The 19,041-nt window shown below is 43.0% G+C and overlaps 1 protein-coding gene and 1 long non-coding RNA gene across 5 annotated transcripts in view; one reads left to right on the forward strand and one right to left on the reverse strand.

Moving 5' to 3' along the window:
• Window positions 1-19,041, reverse strand: part of LOC142559826 (uncharacterized) — a 234,727-nt gene that overhangs the window by 80,599 nt on the left and 135,087 nt on the right. The window lies entirely within an intron of this gene.
• LOC142559806 (uncharacterized) overlaps window positions 7,762-19,041 on the forward strand; it is a 99,604-nt gene continuing 88,324 nt past the window's right edge. For 2 of the 4 annotated variants that reach the window (XM_075671471.1, XM_075671472.1), the window contains exons 1-2: window positions 7,765-8,039; window positions 11,907-11,981. Coding sequence is in view for 1 of the 4 variants with exons in the window: in XM_075671469.1 (XP_075527584.1) it covers window positions 11,342-11,428; window positions 11,907-11,981 (162 nt within the window). In the remaining 3 variants the exon portion in view is untranslated. Of the gene's footprint in view, window positions 8,040-11,311; window positions 11,429-11,906; window positions 11,982-19,041 lie in introns of those variants that run through there. The other 2 variants (XM_075671467.1, XM_075671469.1) reach the window with 2 other exon arrangements.

Genomic DNA, 19,041 nt, shown 5'->3' on the forward strand with positions numbered 1-19,041 from the left:
CAAGTAGCATGAGCGCACAAACAGCACAAGTAGCGATGAGCGCCGATGTGACGCGTCATGAACACAGGTATATATGTGCTGTCGCCGAAGGATCACAGTCCTAGCCTGCGCTTCTCTGACGAAGATATATGAATAGACAGACGTGTCGACTGAAAGGCATCACTGAACTAAGAAAACGTTGCATATCCTTCGCGTGAAGAACAACAAACGGCTATCCAAATCGGTAGTAACAGCCCATACAGCGTCCCGGGTCAGTGGTTCATTTAGGTCTTTTTTCGAAGTTAAAATGCCAATCCCAAGTGAAAATCGGTGTTGTGGCACTTCCGAGCAAGCTGCTGAATATGGACAGCTAAATTTTCTTTGTGGTACAGGCGTGAGCTTTAGTTGCTGGGCGATAGCGCATCTACCATGACTGAGCGAGACTTCTCTCTGTGAAACTAAAACTGCTTCTTGGTCCTTGACGTAGAAAATCATGCGCCGATGCACGGCTTCTGGCGTGGCGTAGTGGTAAAGTACCGGGCTTGGGATTTGCAGGTCCGACGTTCGAATCCTGGTGGGAGCTTTTTGGTTTTTTTTTTTTATTGCGCCAAAATGCTCTCTCTTTCTGTTCTCAAAAAAATATATATACGGTGTCCAGGCACCGCGTATTTAACGCGCTAGAGCAGTTTTTCGCACCAGTACCCAGTGCCTCCCAGTACGCCGCGCCTGCCCAGCACCCCAGCATCCAGCGCGCGGCACTGGGTCCATAATCCGGCGCTGCAGTGTGGACACTGGATACTGGGTTTTGCAATAGGCATACCTGCTTATGTGCCAAAGCTCTCAACGTGTAGGCAGTCTTAAATATTACTGGTGAATAAATGACCAACCATTAGTATTTCGACTCTGGTACCCCATTAAATTTGCTGTAGAAACGTACCCACCTACTAGCAGGCACTGGATATCAGCCACACCTTCAAGTGCCACTTCATTATGTGCCTTTTCACTGCAGGGATTCGAAAAGTAACCTTCTGTGGGAGTGTAGTGAAAGTTTTTCTCTCACAGGATTGACATAGCTACAATATGGGTAATAATGCAAAACACAGTAAAGGCCCTTACCGTATGGTAAATACCGACATTAATTCCTCTTGCATCCTGCTTCACATAAGCAGTAGTAGATGAAATATCTTTACTTAGTTGTGTAACCTTTTTATGTTCAGAAACAGCAACCAAAGCAGTGCATTATCCTGAAAATGTGAGCTGGATTTTTTATGACAGTTCTGTGAAAGCAGTGTGGTGCATGGGTTTGAATGGGATCGAATAAAAAGCTTTTTCGCTTTCAGAGCGATTCGAGCAGACGGGAGCAGAGCACCCGGTCATTATATCATTCCGATGGGACTGCGCGGACACTGCGATGAACCAACTGTGAGATTCGCAGCGCACGTTGTGTTGTTTCTCCGCAGCTTGTGCGCACGCGAACAGCGAACGCCAAGATCGGCCGGATTCGCTTTGAATTTGACTGGCGATAACTTGTGTCAATCCAGTTCGCTGCAGCGGCGGCGTCGGGAAATACAAAAATTGGCCCGGGCATCTGCTTCTCCGCAATGCACGGTTGCTTGACTACCACGTGATGACGCTCTGCCAATAGGGGCGCTAGCGGCGTGATAAAACAGACGCGCAACTCTGCTACCTGGGGTAGCATATACAGTAACTCTAGGGAGGGTGAGGCCCGAGGAAAGGAGAAAGGTGGAGAAAAAATTCAGTGGCGCGAAACTTTAAATGGTGGCATTACTTACTCAGTGCGAAGCTTATCTTTCGCAAAATCAAACCAAAAATTTTTTCCCACGGTCTGTGTTGTAGTGAAGCCGACTACTTGCAGTGTCTTGACTTGCAGTGAAGCCAATGTGTAGTATAAAATGTACGTAGTAGTATAGAGTATTAAAATAAAAAAAAATAAACTAAAACGGAGGGAGAGATGGAAATTACTGTAGGCCCACGCTGTAATCATATACCATAGTGCTGCTTACACATGAACGACTGTCACCAGAGAGGGAGGTAGATGAGTGAGATTACTGGGATATATGTAATAGCAGAGAGGATATACTCATTCATTGCGAGGCTTAACTTTTAACCAAACTGGCCAAACTGTTTTTCCCATCGTGTGAGCTGTGGTGAAGCCCACTAGTTGCAGTGTCTTGTTTTGCAGTACAGTCGATGCGCAGTCCCAGTGAGCAGCAATACCCTGCGCATCGCGTTGGCGATTTTCGCGCCTTCGCTTCGATTTAAGCTGCGTTTCCGCCTGTTTTTGCGGCCAGTTCTTGTGCTCACGTCGACATCGGCACCCATGCATGCAATGGAAGTGGCTAATATTCAAAATTTAGCAGAAGTTTGTTTAGCACTGCTTTCCCATTGCTATCCATAACGGAACGAATTTTCTTGACACAGACGCACACACACACACACACGCACACACACTTTATTCAACGTCCATGACATCTTTGCTCACTTTATCTGTTGAGCCCAAGGCAGCTGCCATGGGGCACAGCACACCGAAGCCAATTCACGTGCGTTCAATTCTGCGGTCCATTTTGTCAAGTGACCACGCGTTTCAACGACACGGAAATATCTCTTGAACGTAGCCATTTTCGTGTGGGCGCGACGCTAACATCCATTAACTGTCACCTTTGTGATCACTCCGTTTCACGTTTGCGACAAAATACTTCAGCAACGAGAACGCCGACGAGTACCCACCAGCTGCCTCCCACCGACGTTCTCGCGAACTGCGAAGACATGCTGCTCACCATCCGATGCCAACTCCAACAAGAGCACCCAGACCCGCGTGTTGGTCACGTGTTGAGTGAGTGTGGGCTCCAGGTTAATTTCTGTCTTTGGTGCATATCTAGATGTAGTTCGCGCAAGGACGCATGTCTGTATTATTCAGTAAATGAATATAAGGAAGTCGACTTTTGAACAAACTACTCTGCCGATAGGAATGTTGAAGAGATTTTGCGAATTTCATTGAATTCGCTTCCACCTCGCTGGAGAAGCTAGTCAAGAAACGACGATAAAGTTCTGAGTTGTTTATTGCGATCACTTTATTTGAAAAAGTACACAACGTATTATTATTATTATTATTAATTAGTGTCTTATGGCGCAAGGAGTACACAACATATCTGCGGTCCCATAGCCAATGGCTAGCACGGGTACAAAAATACATTTTAAAAGCTGTCAATACAATAATACAGCGAATACGGAAATTGGAGTTAATTACGAGGAGATACAGAGACATGTCGCACAATAGAGAACAAAAGAAAAAAAGAAGAGAAAATGGATACGTTAGAGAGAGAGATAGAAATGTTTCTTTATGAAGAAGGGAGTGATTGCCACTGCCTTCGGCTGCCCTTGAGGGAGCACGGTTCAGCACAGAGGTCGCGTTGAGGCTCTTCGGCTGATAAATATAATAGAATAGTAGTACAAAACACTTGAAAATAAGCACAAGACTACATCATAAAAATAATTGCACAGGAATTGACAAAATCAAAACACAACCACCCATCATATAAGGAAGCAGAAAACATTAGCCAAAGATAATAATTTTTCAGTTCTCTTAACGAATTCTGCGAGATACTAATTTTACGTAGTATGCTATTCTATAGTTTAATTCCAATAAACACTAGCAGACGTTTGCCATATATACATTTTACTGGCGGGATATTTACATTATCAAAAGTCTGTTTCCTAATCAGAGTAATAAATGAAATGACTGGCTGTGTGTTATAACGTTATTAACGCGAATGGCTCACCGTAACTCCCGTAAGCAATGGAAAGTTCAAATTAAACTTGGAAAGAAGGGGCTTACTTTGCACATAACAAGGCGAGGAAAGGTTAGAATGCGTATTGCTCGTCCTTACATTCGTCGCACGCTTGTTTAAAAATTGCTGTTTTCGTAACGTGGCCACCTGATCAAACTCACGATGCCTACTCATGGTGCGGAGTCATTGTTTCAGCTGTAGCCGAGTGGTTTCGGCGAACGTTGATCAAGTTACCTGATAAAGTGAAGGCGAGGTTACTGGTTCGATTTCAGCGCGTCGCGAATTTTTCGTAGACGTGGGTATATGTTCGATACTGTCATTCTTTTCTTCTTACTTCAGGTAAAGGGCGTGCCGAGCTAGGCTCAGACCATGGCTATCGGAAACGGGTAAACATGATCGGCCCATTTCCTAGCTCATAAGTGTCGTTCGCGGTAAAAGCCCACCAGTGTTCCTGAGAGCAACCGCCTTATTAGCTAATGAATGCGCTTTGTCGTTTCGCCCATTCGAACACATTTTAAACGATATTCATTAAACAATAAAAAAAAATTGAAGAACGCGCGTTGGCATGATGAACCAAACCAGCGGTAACGTGACTCTAAGCTGTGCACTATAACCACTACTACGCGCATACCTAATCAGCCGTTGCTAGCCGCGAGATAAGCTCAATGTGTCATTCTCGGCTGAGAGGAATTAACGGGATGCGCAGAACGATACGCCGTACGAAAGGACTTCGACATGGTGACTGCGATGCCAGAGACGAGCATAAAAGAAAGAAAGAACGATTAGAAAGAAAAACGACCGTCGTTCTATCAAGTTAAACCGCATTTCGCGTGAGCGTACTTTCATTTCTTACTATGCACCGATGCAGAACTGACTACGCGCATTTCGGTAGCCAACCACTCGCATTTCTGGTTAGTATCCTTGCGTTCTCCCTTTATTTTCTCCTCCGAGCTGTTTTCAATTACTGCTGTGCGCAGTAATTGAGTCTCCCAGCGTGCGTGTGTGTGTGTGCGTGCGTGTGTGTGTGTGTGTGCTTGCGTGCTTGCGTGCGTGCGTGCGTGCGTACCACATCGTTCTAAAAAAGGAACAAGAAATGGCCTGCCCACCATTCGTGAGCGTATACGTGCTCAACGCAGCAACAGCACAAGATGCCGTATTTCCTTTAACGCTCTATGTTTTTATAGAATTCCTTCCGCCATTATCCTGGAAGTGACTCTAGAAGGTTGGCGGTCAGTGGATAGCAGCAAAGCCGCACAAGCTACACATGAGAGCAGGGAGAAAAAGTGAGTGCGTATTAAATCGCTCGGCTACGATCTTCGGTACAACTCGTTGAACACGGCACTCCGTGAGGTGGCCAGGACCGCAGGCTCTGCGCCGACAAATAATTCCTCCCAGCTCAGGATAGCCTTTACGAGTAAACATTTATGTTAATCGAGTGGCTGCAGCTGAGCACGAGGTCGCCCGTTCGATTCCCAACTGCGCGGGCCGCATTCCGTTTGGGGGCTTGGCGAGAGAACGCATGTGTCCGCGTTTTGGGTCGACCTCATGAAGGTGGCCTAAATTAACTGGCAACGTTGCTTGAGGTTTCCTTATGTGCTACTGTTGTTGGCATTATTACCCTAAGCATGTCTTTGTAATGTCGTGGTGCTATTTGACTTGTATGTGATAAGGCAACTGCATGTTAATTTTCATGTGTTGTAGGTTGCAAGTGTGTGTTGCATTCAATAGCGAAGAAGTCACCTGCACCATGCTTGTGCGCCAACGTCTCTTTGTATCGCGTCAATAAAAAAATATAAAAGTCGAGAGCCTCCCTTCGCATTACTCTTTGCGGCGTAGCAGCGCCTAAGCCAACCGTAAACTGTCACCGAATGCCCTAAATTAGTACGGCTTCTTTCATCCGCCTCAGTAGTGTAGCGGCTGCGCTGTTTCCTCCCGGACCACAAGGTCGCGGGCTTGGTTAAGGACCGCATTACACTGGGTCCAGGCCGTAGATCATTGTCCGTAGATCTTGGATCTTCAAATATCGTTTTGCTATTTGTGCCGTTCTGGCTCGTTAAAAGCTGCTAAATCTTGCTGAGTTCACTCTTTGGCTCTTTTGGAATGTGATCTATTCCATAATTAGCGATGAAAAATTAACCAAGCCCGAGCGGAGCCATTACATGGTCATGTCACCTTGCGTGTGCACCACACCCGTCATTTGTCCTCGCGTCTTTTCTGGCTTAGCAGGCTACCTCTCCCACAGACACTGTTGCTTTTTTTATTTACTGTAGAAAGGAAATTTATCACAAAGCTCGAATTGCTGGTGCGGGATATGGCGCTGTTAACACTGTATCGGGGCACGTTTCCGAGCGTTTGTGTGCGCTTTGTTTGCTTCTGTGCCATAGTGATAGTCACGAATACGCTTAGTCACCCAACAGAAAGGTCTTCAGAAATGCTATTCCCATCAAACAAAGGGCGAGGCGGTAGCGCAGTGGTTAAGGCGCTACGCTGCTGTGCGTAAGGTCGCGGGTTCGATCCCCGCTGCCATACCGATGAGGGCGCAAAGCGAGAGCATTCCACGCACTTCGATTAGTAAAATACTAATCTGGGAAACTCGGCCACGGCGTGCATCATAACCAGATAGTGTTTTGGCGCGTGAAATACGCGAAATTATTTTCTTATTTTGAGTAATCTTACCGGAAGTAGGATTTGCTTGACAACATCCGTTCCCTCAGTTTGCAAATGGCGTTCTACAGCGGAGGGCGTTGCTCGGCTGCCTTGCCTTCAGGAATGTAAGAACTTTATTTGTCTGCGTTTTAACAGTGTTTTACGAGAAGACAAACCGGCAGCATCAGCGGAAGAGAAACTAGCATTAGAAAAGCTGCGGATTCTAGCCGGCGTTTGCATAAGGGCCCGAGCACTACCGGCCATGGGCGGGAACCAGAAGTCGACGGCGAGTACCGTTGCTATATTTTTTTACTTCAATTTTCTCGTGTCCCACTTCTTATAATGCAGTTGCTAAGCTTTTCCAGTTGTTATTATACTCGACGCAGGAATATGAGCCCTAAGCATTCGGCACCTTTCAGTTTTGGCGTGTTCTGTGGAGGAAAACACTCGCAAATTCGAGGAATTTACTGCGTACGTCTGCTCAGTTAAAGTTTGAGGACTACTCAAACGAGTGTGGAATGAAATGAATGCGAGAGAGACAGTGCGTTAGTTAAAAAAGTGAATTGCTTATTGTATTTGTCGATAAAAAATTGTTCGTTGCCTTATTTCCGTGTTTTTCGGCGAAGCCTGCCTCAGATTCGTAATAATAATAATGAAAAAAAACGAACAAAAACGGGGTTCCTGAGAAAATAATTATTACTGCCCGTACTTCATAGAAATGGTGGAAATCCTTATTTTCGCAATAACTGTTGATACAATGACTACAGTGCAAAAATAAGCAATACAAGTATATTCCATGTGTAGAATGACTCGTTAATTTCGCTCAGGCAAGAGAACTAGAGAAACTGAATTTCGGGTTTTAAGATTTCTTTCATAATGTCTGGTGTAATTGCAGAGTTGATGCCAGCTACGACTGAAAGTTCTATCCTCTGCTTGAAATTCTGTGACTCGTGCCAGCTTCGAGAATCGCAATGTGCCGGGAAGCGGTTTGCTGTTGCAGTGAATGCGTTCCCGCAGCCAACGTAAATGCACACTACGGAAAGGTTGCTCGAGCAGCAGTGCATGTCGTCGCATATTTTAAAAAAGTGCATTTTGCGAAACATTGCAAGACACAATGCTTCTAATAAACTGTTTCACTTAAAGCACTGGCTTACTTTTACTGCTAAATTACAACTTCCCCTTATATCAAACAGCTATTATATATTGAGGAAACTTGATTTTGCAAATTATTTCTTAGTCAATAAAAACGTATTTAATACAATACTCTCATTTAATACAAACAATATCTTGATGTTCATGTTTGACAGTTAGGCAGCTGTGCGCAACGACTTCACATCGTTTTATTCACTACGTTCTTTGCGCAGCCTGCTTCAAGCGTGTCCACAACGAAACTGCCCCCGGAATCAAGCGAGGATCTGTCCCATTTATACCGGCGATCACATCAGTCATCATCGGCCTGTGTGAGGCGAGGTCACTGCTACGGCGCGGTGCACAACTGTTCCTCGACCCTGCATATACAAAGGGACCATCCGCTTGTGGGATCTTCAGTGTGGCTGCAGTGCGCAACGACTTCACATCGTTTTGTACGCTACGTTATTTACGCAGGTGAGTTTTGTTTCACTTGCCTTATACGATAAGGGCGCTGTCCCTTGCACTGCTGCCAAACAATAGTGCTTGTGTTTCATGTCATGGCGAAGGATATTAACGAAGCGCTCGTGGAATTTGAGAGAAATTCGTGCTGAACGCCGAGGTTTCGAACAGAGTGTCGATCACTGTAGTGAAACTTGTGACAATGTCAACGTGCTCTCGGAAGAAATCAAGGCCTTGCGCGGGAGCTCGCAACGACGAGGAAAACTAGGGAACAACTCCGAAAGTGCCGAAATAAATTAAATGCCGATTTGAAAATACTAAGACTTGCTATTATCAATGCCTTTTTGCTAGGGTTTTTATTGATCCGAGAAGGCTTTGGAACTAGGTTAACAATTTTTCTAACAATTCGAAAGTGAAGCGTCCTATTACCATTGCAGCTTTTGCTCATGGTAATAGGACTTCATTCAGTGCAGAAACGCGTAAGCTTGATACACTGAATTTTGTTCTTTCCGACAAGTCCACAAGAGGTGGAAAACTTATTGGGTAAAATAAAAAACAACGTCTCGGCAGGAATTGATGACCTGTGCGTTGTACCCCTTAAATATGTTGCATCTGTTATCTCTACCGCTAACGCATATAATTAATCGAAAGCCGGAAACTAAACTCTTCCCCTCCGATCTTAAGCTTGCCCGCATATGCCCAATACACAAGTGTGGGGCCCTTAGTGGCATATGTAATTACAGGCCAACCTCAATGCTGCCCGTGCTATCTAATGTCCTTGAAAATATTATTAACACGCGTCTCGTGAATTTTATAACTGAACACCACGTAATAAATGACGCACAGTACGGCTATCAGAAAAATAAAACAACTGAACTAGCGTTATTATGCGTTAAAGATAAAATAATGAATGACATTGAAAATAAGCTTTGCACCGTTGGTCTCTTCATTGATCTTAAGAAAGCGTTTGATTGGGTTAACCATGATATTTTATTATTTAAACTTCATGATTACGGCATTCGCGGCGTTGCCTTAGATTTAAAAATATATTTCACACAGAAAACAGTGCGTAAAAATTGGTGATGTTATTTCCCCAATTACTACGGTAAAACAAGTAGTGCCTCAGGGGCCGATTCTAGGGCCCTTGTTATTTATACTTTACGTAAACGATATATTTGATATACATAACTCACCAAAGTTAGTAATTTACGCGGATGATACCAATATATCGTTTTCTGCGCGTACACTTAATGACCTTCAGAACACGATAAGCAACTACATAATGCAGCTTGATAGTTGGCCTCATGCAAATAAATTAGCGCTGAAAAAAAAAAATTAACTACGTCTAGTTCAAACCCACTAACAAAGCATGTGACAATTAACTCACGCTGACATTAGGACACCGTCATATAGCGTGCATAAAGTGTAAAACATTTCTAGGTGTGTGTTTTGAAGAAAGTATGTCGTGGACTACACACATAACCAAACTAACCTCAGAACTAAGCAGAACAGCTGGTTTATTCCTCAAATTGTCGGATCTAATTCCTCTGCAGTTAAAGAAAGCGATATACTATGCCCACTTCTAATCCCGTTTATCCTATTGCACACTTGCTTGGGGTACTACAACGACTACGAATTATGACAAACTGGAGGTATTGCAAAAGAAAATAGTGAGGATTTTTCAGAATTATCCTGGTGAACCCAAAGATCTAAGAACTAATCCTTTGTTTATTAAGCACAATTTGCTTAAGGCGAGTAAAATATTTGGCCACAAACTCCTGCTGCACCTACGCAAACATAACCTGTTACATTCAGCACAGACAACGCCAGCTCGTTATGGACTGCGTTACGAACGGATGACAACACCACGAACACGCACAAATTATGGAAAGGCTGTCGTCGCCTATCAAATACACGCATTAATAAAACGTGTGAATTCACAAGTACATTTCAACATGCCAACATTATCAATTCAAATCGCAAATAAGGTTGTTTTGTTGAATAAGTTAAAAACCCTTTAACAGAAGTGCATATTAATTTTTCACGTTTCTATATTTTGAATGTACATGAAAAGGTGTTCGTAGTTGCCATAACTGTATTTGTTTTTATCTTGCATTGCATATTATTTTCACTATTTCAAGATACCCAGCGATGTAAAGTCTTTCAAATTTTCATTTTATGAATATATCACTTTGCCTGCTGTCTGTATGGTCCACAGGTCCCTTCAAGTTGTCTATGACAACTTTTTGCCTTGAGGACCCCCACAATTGTGTTGAAAATAAACTGAAGTGAAATTAAACCTATAATTCTCAAACGCAGTTACATTTTAAGGTAAATAAAAGCTTCGCCTTTTTTTTTCTGGCAATGGAGAGTGCATTTGCACAAAAAAATTAGAAAAGGGAGATTAAAATTTTGTTTTAGTATAGTAATGATTTATTTAGTAATTATTGTTTTACACTATCCATGGCTGAAACCTCGCTCCAGCGCATTAAAGACGCTGGTGCTGGATATGAGTTAAGTTCATTTGTTTAAACTTGATTTTGAGCTCTAAAACTCAGCGTCTAATATAAACGATAGGCTGGGCCTTACAGGGCTAAGGCTCAGCTTTACAAGATAATAATTGCACAGTCAAGACTCATGAGCTACGACACGCGTGAGCGCACAGTTGCTCGGCACATTGGCACGATTGATAGGAAGAGTTAACGGCGTTAAAGACGCGTGCAAAGCTCTCCTAAGAGCCGGTTTCTTGAACCCATTATGCTTCGGGTATCTTAAATAAGGACCTTGGTATATATTCAACTATATATATGCAGCAAGTACGTGCTGAAGCATACAAGTCAGGCCTATGTTTTTAGTTGTGCTAGTAATCACAAATTAACGCGCACGCTAAATAATCACAGGTGGCAAAAGATTGTTTCCCTCTCTACCAATCGTAATTTCTTTCGCAAGACGGCAAGTTGGGAGACTTGGTAGCCTACCATCGCCCAAATCGGCAACTTTTTCTTCATTCCTTTGGCGCTGTTTGATTAAGGCAATTTCTTTGCACTGGGACTTCGCCGCAATAGCAGGCGATGTAGCCTTCACTGATATCGCGGCTAGCTTTGACCTTGGCTGCCATTTTGACCTTTGTCGGGTTGTGCGATTGCGTGCGAGAGTGCCGACTTGGCGCGCCTGATGAAGTCGGCGCGGTCTAGGCCAATCCGCGCGCTCCGAACAACCGATCTCCGATCGCGCCCCTGATTTCGTGAAGTATAGCTTCTGCCGCCGAGCCGCAACCCGCGCCGCTCTTTCGAAGGGATCAAGAAGTGACAGAAAGAATGCGTTCTTCACTTCAGTTACATTCCGCTGGCTCGAACAACGCGGGGTCGGACAGCGGGGCCAAGCTGCGTTTCTCAGGAGGCGAGGTGAGACCAATTCTTGCAACGGTTTTGAAAAAAAATACGGCAATCAATATTTCGCGTAGCACCTATGCTAAATGCCTTCTACTCCTCTTGCTGCGAAACGCTTTCTTTTTCCTGGTCCCCAAATATGCTTATCAACCGTTAGACAAACGCATTACAGTTGCCAGTCCAGTGCAACAGGCCACGGAATTTTATGTCGATGTGCTGAAAAAAATAATTTCGTCCCCGCCGCGTTTTATTAGTTCGGCCAATTCTTCGTACGTAAACGTTGACTTTGCCACAGCAGCAGGCGACGTAGCCTACTCTAATATCGCGACTTGATTTCGCGTTGGCTGCCATTTCGCCATTCGTGGGTGCATGTGACTGAGCGCAAGAAGGCTTACCTGTTTTCGTGAATAACTTTAGCTTGTGCCGCCAGGCCTGAACATGTTCGAAGGCGCCACAAATTGACTGAAAAAATGTTGGCTGCTTGTGTGTGTAGGACTACCTCGTGGCTCATGGTTCGAACAACGGGAGGACGCACAGCCGGGCCAAGTTCTGTTTCCTAGGAGACAAGGTGAGCGCAATCGTTTCTATTTCTTTAAAGTGAAGTAATTTCGGTTACTGAAATTTTTGTGTAGGAGCTATGCGGTGCTTACCTTTGGTTGATTTTTGCTGTAAAGCGCTTTTTTCCTGCCCTATCAACCATTAGACCAGTGCACTGGAGCTGCCAGTTTAGCGCAGCATCTCACCGAATGTGATGTCGGCGCGTTGAAAACAACCTTTTCGCTCCATATTTGGAAACGCAATTCAAAAATTGCTAAAGGCGCATTAAAGCATTATTGCACGTTGGCCGACGTTTTGTGATGTTTTTGCTAGTTTCTGCCGTGGCATCATCGGTGGAAAATATGCCGAATCAGGTGCATGCCAAGAGCAATAAAGTTATGCCGCAAAAAAAAAAAGAATATATATATATATATATATATATATATATATATATATATATATATATATTCTTTTTTTTTGCGGCATAACTTTATTGCTCTTGGCATGCACCTGATTCGGCATATTTTCCACCGATGTTATATATATATATATATATATATATATATATATATATAATTTTTGCAGGTCCAAGGCACATGCTGCAATCTATTTGAAGCAACACTTTATATATAGATGCCATACGATTAACGGCGATGCGTACAATCGTTTTATTTCATCCTATGCAACGGGCCAATTTATGCAATGTTTATGCAAAAAGTTCACCTCGGACAATTTTTATAACCGCACTACACCGTCCCGAAGCTATTACGAAATGCAAGCAACCAATCAGGTGGATGCGCCCAGTGTGGCACGCCTGCGTAGCGATGTCACGTGGACGACGTGCGATGCTTGTCGAGGGATAAGAATGCTGCTGACACACAAAGAAGGATTTGCAGTCACGCGTCTTCGGGAGAGCTGTAGCGTTGAAAGAAAGCGTGGTTCGGCAGTTCTGCGTAGGCGGTCACAGACGGCAATCTACGCTCATCTGTTGCGGCTACGTGCTTATGTCCCTGAGCGTCACTGAAGAGCGATCGTATCTTTATGGGAAAGAGTTTCTTCGGTATTCGAGGACGCACCAGGTTAAAATTAGGAACAATCGAGTTTACGTTGTCCATGCTGCTTTAAGGGCGAATACAGGGCATTGCATACCACTTTGTTCTTGCCCGTGCTTGTTTTCATTTTGGAAGATCCTTGAAACTTTGCTGCTCAGATTTAGGCGCACGTTAAAGAACCCCAGGTGGTCGAAATTTCCGGAGTCTTCCATTACGGCGTGCCTCATAATCAGAAAGTGGTTTTGGCACGTTAAACCCCATAACTTAATTTATTTTTTTTTTGAAGCTTTGCTTTGTGTGCACTATGGGCTCTCTGTTAGTAGCTTTCGGCAACTCTGTTTTCACTTGTCACATCATTGTTTAGGAGTTATGTGTGGGTCTTTGGAATTTGTGATACATTTTAGTATTAAGAAATCGTTAATATGTCAGCATGTCATTCATCAATGATGCGCGCCAAGGTTACGACGCAACGGCGTTAACATGACGACGTGGTGATGACTATGTCGTTGGTGACAAGACTGCTTAACTGCTGTGGCAGGAAAAAGTTGCAGTGTTGGCTGTAGAATGTTTATGGCTGCAAAATTTAAGCGAACAGCTGTTTCTTTTGCCTGTTTCACCCGTTCCCGTCACGTCAGCACCAGGCACCACTGTAGGCATTAGGTTAAAATTTTGAACAATCGAGACTGCTTTGCCCCTTCTGCTTAATTAGTGAGGCCATTATATCATATAACATATTGCTTCTGCACGTGCCTGTTTCTTTCGTGGGCGATCCTTGAAACCTTTCTTCGTGTGCGATATGTACCTAGTGTCTTATGGTCACTTCTGTTTGCGGCTTTCGCGAACTCTTGTCTCGTCAGGCCATTTTAAAAAATTCTGGCCCGTAGTTCTTTGTGTTACATTCATTTATAAACCTATAATAATAATAATAATAATAATAATAATAATAATAATAATAATAATAATATGATAATCAGCGATAGCGACATGCTGCGCCCGAAAGCAATATTACTGCACAACGACGCTGACAGGACGACGTGACGATGGGTGTCATTGGTGCATGACTACTGAACTGCTGTGGCAGGAAAAAGTTGCAACCCTGAATTTTGTACAGCGCGTACATAGACATTGACGATTATAATTAGGCAGCGGCTCAAGAGCGCGCGATGGAATGTTTGTGGTTGCACCTTCTTGTGAATAATTTTTTTTGTTTTGCCGCTTTCACCCGTTTTCGTGGATGGTCAGTGGTAGGTGTTCGGACTCTGCAAGGTAAACGCTCATTGGACCTTTCGCCACTTTTGTCATTCAGTGGTTCGTTCGTTCGTTCGTTCGTTCAGTCGTTCATTAGTTCATTTCCTAGTTCCCTCTTTCAGTGGTTCATTAGTTGACCCATTGGTTCGTTTGCTCATTCGGGCTTTTCGCTTACATTGGAAATATTCTGCGGTGATTTCTGCACAGCACTGTAGTCATGCCCTGACGTCATAGTGACCATTACATATTCGTCACATCGCCGTCGTTTTGTAATATTGTGGTTGTGCTCAGCGCGTCAACGTCTTCGTCATATTGTTAATGTTGCCATGTCGTCGTCGTCATTCCGGTATTTTTGTCGCTGTTATCGTGCTGTCTTCGCCAGACCACTTTAGTGGTCGTGTCATCTACGTCATGCTGCCGTTACATTAAAGCTTTGTCACCCTCGCCATCACCATGGCGGTGTTGTCGTCGTCTTGCCGAGGTCTTCTTTGGGACATCATAACAGTGTTCTTGCTACTGTCGTCAGCACGACGTCCTCGCCGTTTCTGCCGTACTTCAGCGCCGTTTTCGTCCTTCACAATGTGCGGTCGTCGTTAGACCTTCGTCTTCTCAATCTGTCTTTTTCTATTCTTCTCACGGGCGCGCACAAAGATACACAAGTTATTCACTTTACACTAAGAGGTTGAACCATCTGGTAACATGCGGCGCGGAGGCTCGCCTTAATGTGCGAGATAGGTTGGCATGCAGATGGCTAACCGCAGAGTGGAGAATAGCGTAACGATTACGCAAACAACCTCAAAGGTGTGGTAGGGCCAACCTTTATATGAGCAATCCATAGGTTGCGCAAACATTTAGATAAGTGTGTATTTTAAAGCAAAGGTTTCTTTGCCTACCCTCCCGGGTTTGGCGTGGCAGCGGTTGCTGCTTCCTTGTCGGTCGGCATCTCGGCAGATGTGTATCTCCGAAGCACAGACGGTCCTAACGAATTAGCACATTATAATAAGCTGATGCTTTGGTGCACTTCATTTTATTTGAATTATCCATTCGGTATGTTCCGGTGGGTATGTCGCTGTGACATAAGAGGTACATAATCATAAACGTATCTAGACATGCGCCATAATTTTCTGTGCATACACCTGTCATCGCCATTCTTGCATCGACAAGCATCATAAGTTGCATTTGTCCACGTGACATCTCAGCGTAAATTTCTAATGCTCCGTAGCCGCCTGACTCTATGCTTGAATGTGCTCATAGCTTTTTTTTTTTTTTGAACGGTGTAGTCGATAAACATGAAATATTGCACGAGATTGAAATTGTGACCCTTGTGTTTGAGAAACATACATTTTAATGGGATTAAATGCGGCACAGGATGAAAGTGAGAACAGTTTTATGCATCGCCCTTTCGTCTATAGCACATATTTACACGCTTCACTTCAGCTTCGCTTGACAGAGATTACGAAAAGCATTTGCAGGGGGAGTGATGGATGGGTCGAACTTGATCTTCACATAGAACTATACTATTGTAGGCTGGCGTTTTTGTCCGCTATAATATATTTGCGCAAGTTCCTTTATCAATCAAGTAAGTATCTGTGAACATGCTTTGCGGGGAGATTCATGAATGGGGGGAGTTTGTGCTTCACATGGAACTATACTACTATGGGCTGAGGATTTCTTCCATTATAACTTATTTAGTGAAATTCGTTCATTTTTTAAGTAAGTTAGTGTCTCTAAGCGGGCATTTGTACGGGGAGCGATGGCTGGGTCTATCTTGAGCTCCACATAACACTGAGGTAACACGACTGAGCTGAGGTTCTTACATACCCGTGTAGGCTAACGTATATTTCTTTCGCTATAAGTTATTTACGCAAACTTGTTTATGAATCAAGTTAGTGTCTTTGACGAGTTGCAGGGGGAGTCATGAATGGGTCGAATTTGTGCTTCACATATGACTATACTACTGTGGGCAGGTGTTTTTGTCCGCTACAAGTTAATTGCGCAGATTTGTTTATTATTCAAATAAGTATCTGTAAACAAGCATTTACAGGGGAAGTGATGGACGGGTGGTATTTGAGCTTCACATAGAACGATACTATTATAGGCTGATGTTCTTCCCCAAATTATTGCGTAAATCCGTTTATTAGTCAGTTAAGCTAGCATCTGTAAACGTGCTTTGCAGGGGCAGTGATGGATGGGTGGAATTTGAGCTTCACATGGAACTATACTATTATAGGCTGATGTTCTTTCCCGTATAATTTACTTGCGCAAATCCGTTTATTAGTCAGTTAAGCTAGTATCTGTAAACATGCTTTGCATGGGAAGTGATGGATGGGTGGAATTTGAGCTTCACCTGAAACTATACTATTATAGGCTGATGTTCTTTCCCCTATAATTTACTTGCGCAACTTCGTTTATTAATCAGTTAAGCTAGTATCTGTAACCATGTTTGCAGGGGCAGTGATGGATGGGTGGAAATTGATCTTCACATGGAACTATACTATTATAGGCTGATGTTCTTTCCGCTATAATTTACTCGCGCAAATTTGTTTATTAATCAGTTAAGCTAGTATCTGTAACCAAGGTTTTCAGGGGAAGTGATGAATGGGTGATATTTGAGCTTCACATGGTACTGTACAATTATAGGCTCATGTTCTTTCGCCTATAATTTACTCGCGCAAATTTGTTTATTAATCAGTTAAGCTAGTATCTGTAAACATGCTTTGCATGGGCAGTGATGGATGGGTGGAATTTGAGCTTCACATAGAACTATACTATTATAAGCTGATGTTCTTTCCCCTATAATTTACTTGCGCAAATTCGTTTATTAATCAGTTAAGCTAGTATCTGTAAACGTGCTTTGCAGGGGCAGTGATGGATGCGAGGAATTTGAGCTTCACATGGGACTATGCTATTACAGGCTGATGTTCTTTCCTCTATAATTTACTTGCCCAAATTTGTTTATTAATCAGTTATGCTAGTATCGGTAAACGTGCTTTGCAGGGGCAGTGATGGATGGGTGGAATTTGAGCTTCACATGGAACTATACTATTATTAGCTGATGTTGTTTCCCCTATAATTTACTTGCGTAAATTCGTTTATTAATCAGTTAAGGTAGTATCTGTAAACATGCTTTGCAGGGGAAGAGATGGATGAGTGGTTTTTGAGCTTCACATAGAACTATACTATTATAGGCTGATGTTCTTTCCCCAGTTATTGCGCAAATCCGTTTATTAGTCAGTTATGTTAGTGTCTGTAAACATGCTTTGTAGGGGAAGTGATGGATGGGTGGTATTTGAGCGTCACATAGTACTATACTATTATAGGCTGATGTTCTTTCCCCTATAATTTACTTGCGGAAATTCATTTATTAATCAGCTAAGCTAGTATCTGTAAACATGCTTTGCAGGGGCAGTGATGGATGGGTGGAATTTGAGCTTCACATGGAACTATACTATCATAGGCTGATGTTCTTTCCTCTATAATTTACTTGCGCAACTTCGTTTATTAATCAGTTAAGCTAGTATCTGTAACCAAGGTTTTCAGGGGAAGTGATGAATGGGTGATATTTGAGCTTCACATGGTACTGTACAATTATAGGCTCATGTTCTTTCGCCTATAATTTACTCGCGCAAATTTGTTTATTAATCAGTTAAGCTAGTATCTGTAACCAAGGTTTTCAGGGGAAGTGATGAATGGGTGATATTTGAGCTTCACATGGTACTGTACAATTATAGGCCTTATGTTCTTTCGCCTATAATTTACTCGCGCAAATTTGTTTATTAATCAGTTAAGCTAGTATCTGTAAACATGCTTTGCATGGGCAGTGATGGATGGGTGGAATTTGAGCTTCACATAGAACTATACTATTATAAGCTGATGTTCTTTCCCCTATAATTTACTTGCGCAAATTCGTTTATTAATCAGTTAAGCTAGTATCTGTAAACGTGCTTTGCAGGGGCGGTGATGGATGCGAGGAATTTGAGCTTCACATGGGACTATGCTATTACAGGCTGATGTTCTTTCCTCTATAATTTACTTGCGCAACTTCGTTTATTAATCAGTTAAGCTAGTATCTGTAACCAAGGTTTTCAGGGGAAGTGATGAATGGGTGATATTTGAGCTTCACATGGTACTGTACAATTATAGGCTCATGTTCTTTCGCCTATAATTTACTCGCGCAAATTTGTTTATTAATCAGTTAAGCTAGTATCTGTAACCAAGGTTTTCAGGGGAAGTTATGAATGGGTGATATTTGAGCTTCACATGGTACTGTACAATTATAGGCTCATGTTCTTTCGCCTATAATTTACTCGCGCAAATTTGTTTATTAATCAGTTAAGCTAGTATCTGTAAACATGCTTTGCAGGGGCAGTGATGGATGGGTGGAATTTGAGCTTCACATGGAACTATACTATTATTAGCTGATGTTGTTTCCCCTATAATTTACTTGCGTAAATTCGTTTATTAATCAGTTAAGGTAGTATCTGTAAACATGCTTTGCATGGGCAGTGATGGATGGGTGGAATTTGAGCTTCAAATAGAACTATACTATTATAAGCTGATGTTCTTTCCCCTATAATTTACTTGCGCAAATTCGTTTATTAATCAGTTAAGCTAGTATCTGTAAACATGCTTTGCAGGGGCAGTGATGGATGGGTGGAACTTGAGCTTCACATGGAACTATACTATTATAGGCTGATGTTCTTTCCCCTATAATTTACTTGCGCAAATTCGTTTATTAATCAGTTAAGCTAGTATCTGTAAACATGCTTTGCAGGGGCAGTGATGGATGCG

The sequence above is a fragment of the Dermacentor variabilis genome, chromosome 10 (genome assembly GCF_050947875.1).
Source record: "Dermacentor variabilis isolate Ectoservices chromosome 10, ASM5094787v1, whole genome shotgun sequence".
NCBI lineage: Eukaryota > Metazoa > Arthropoda > Arachnida > Ixodida > Ixodidae > Dermacentor > Dermacentor variabilis.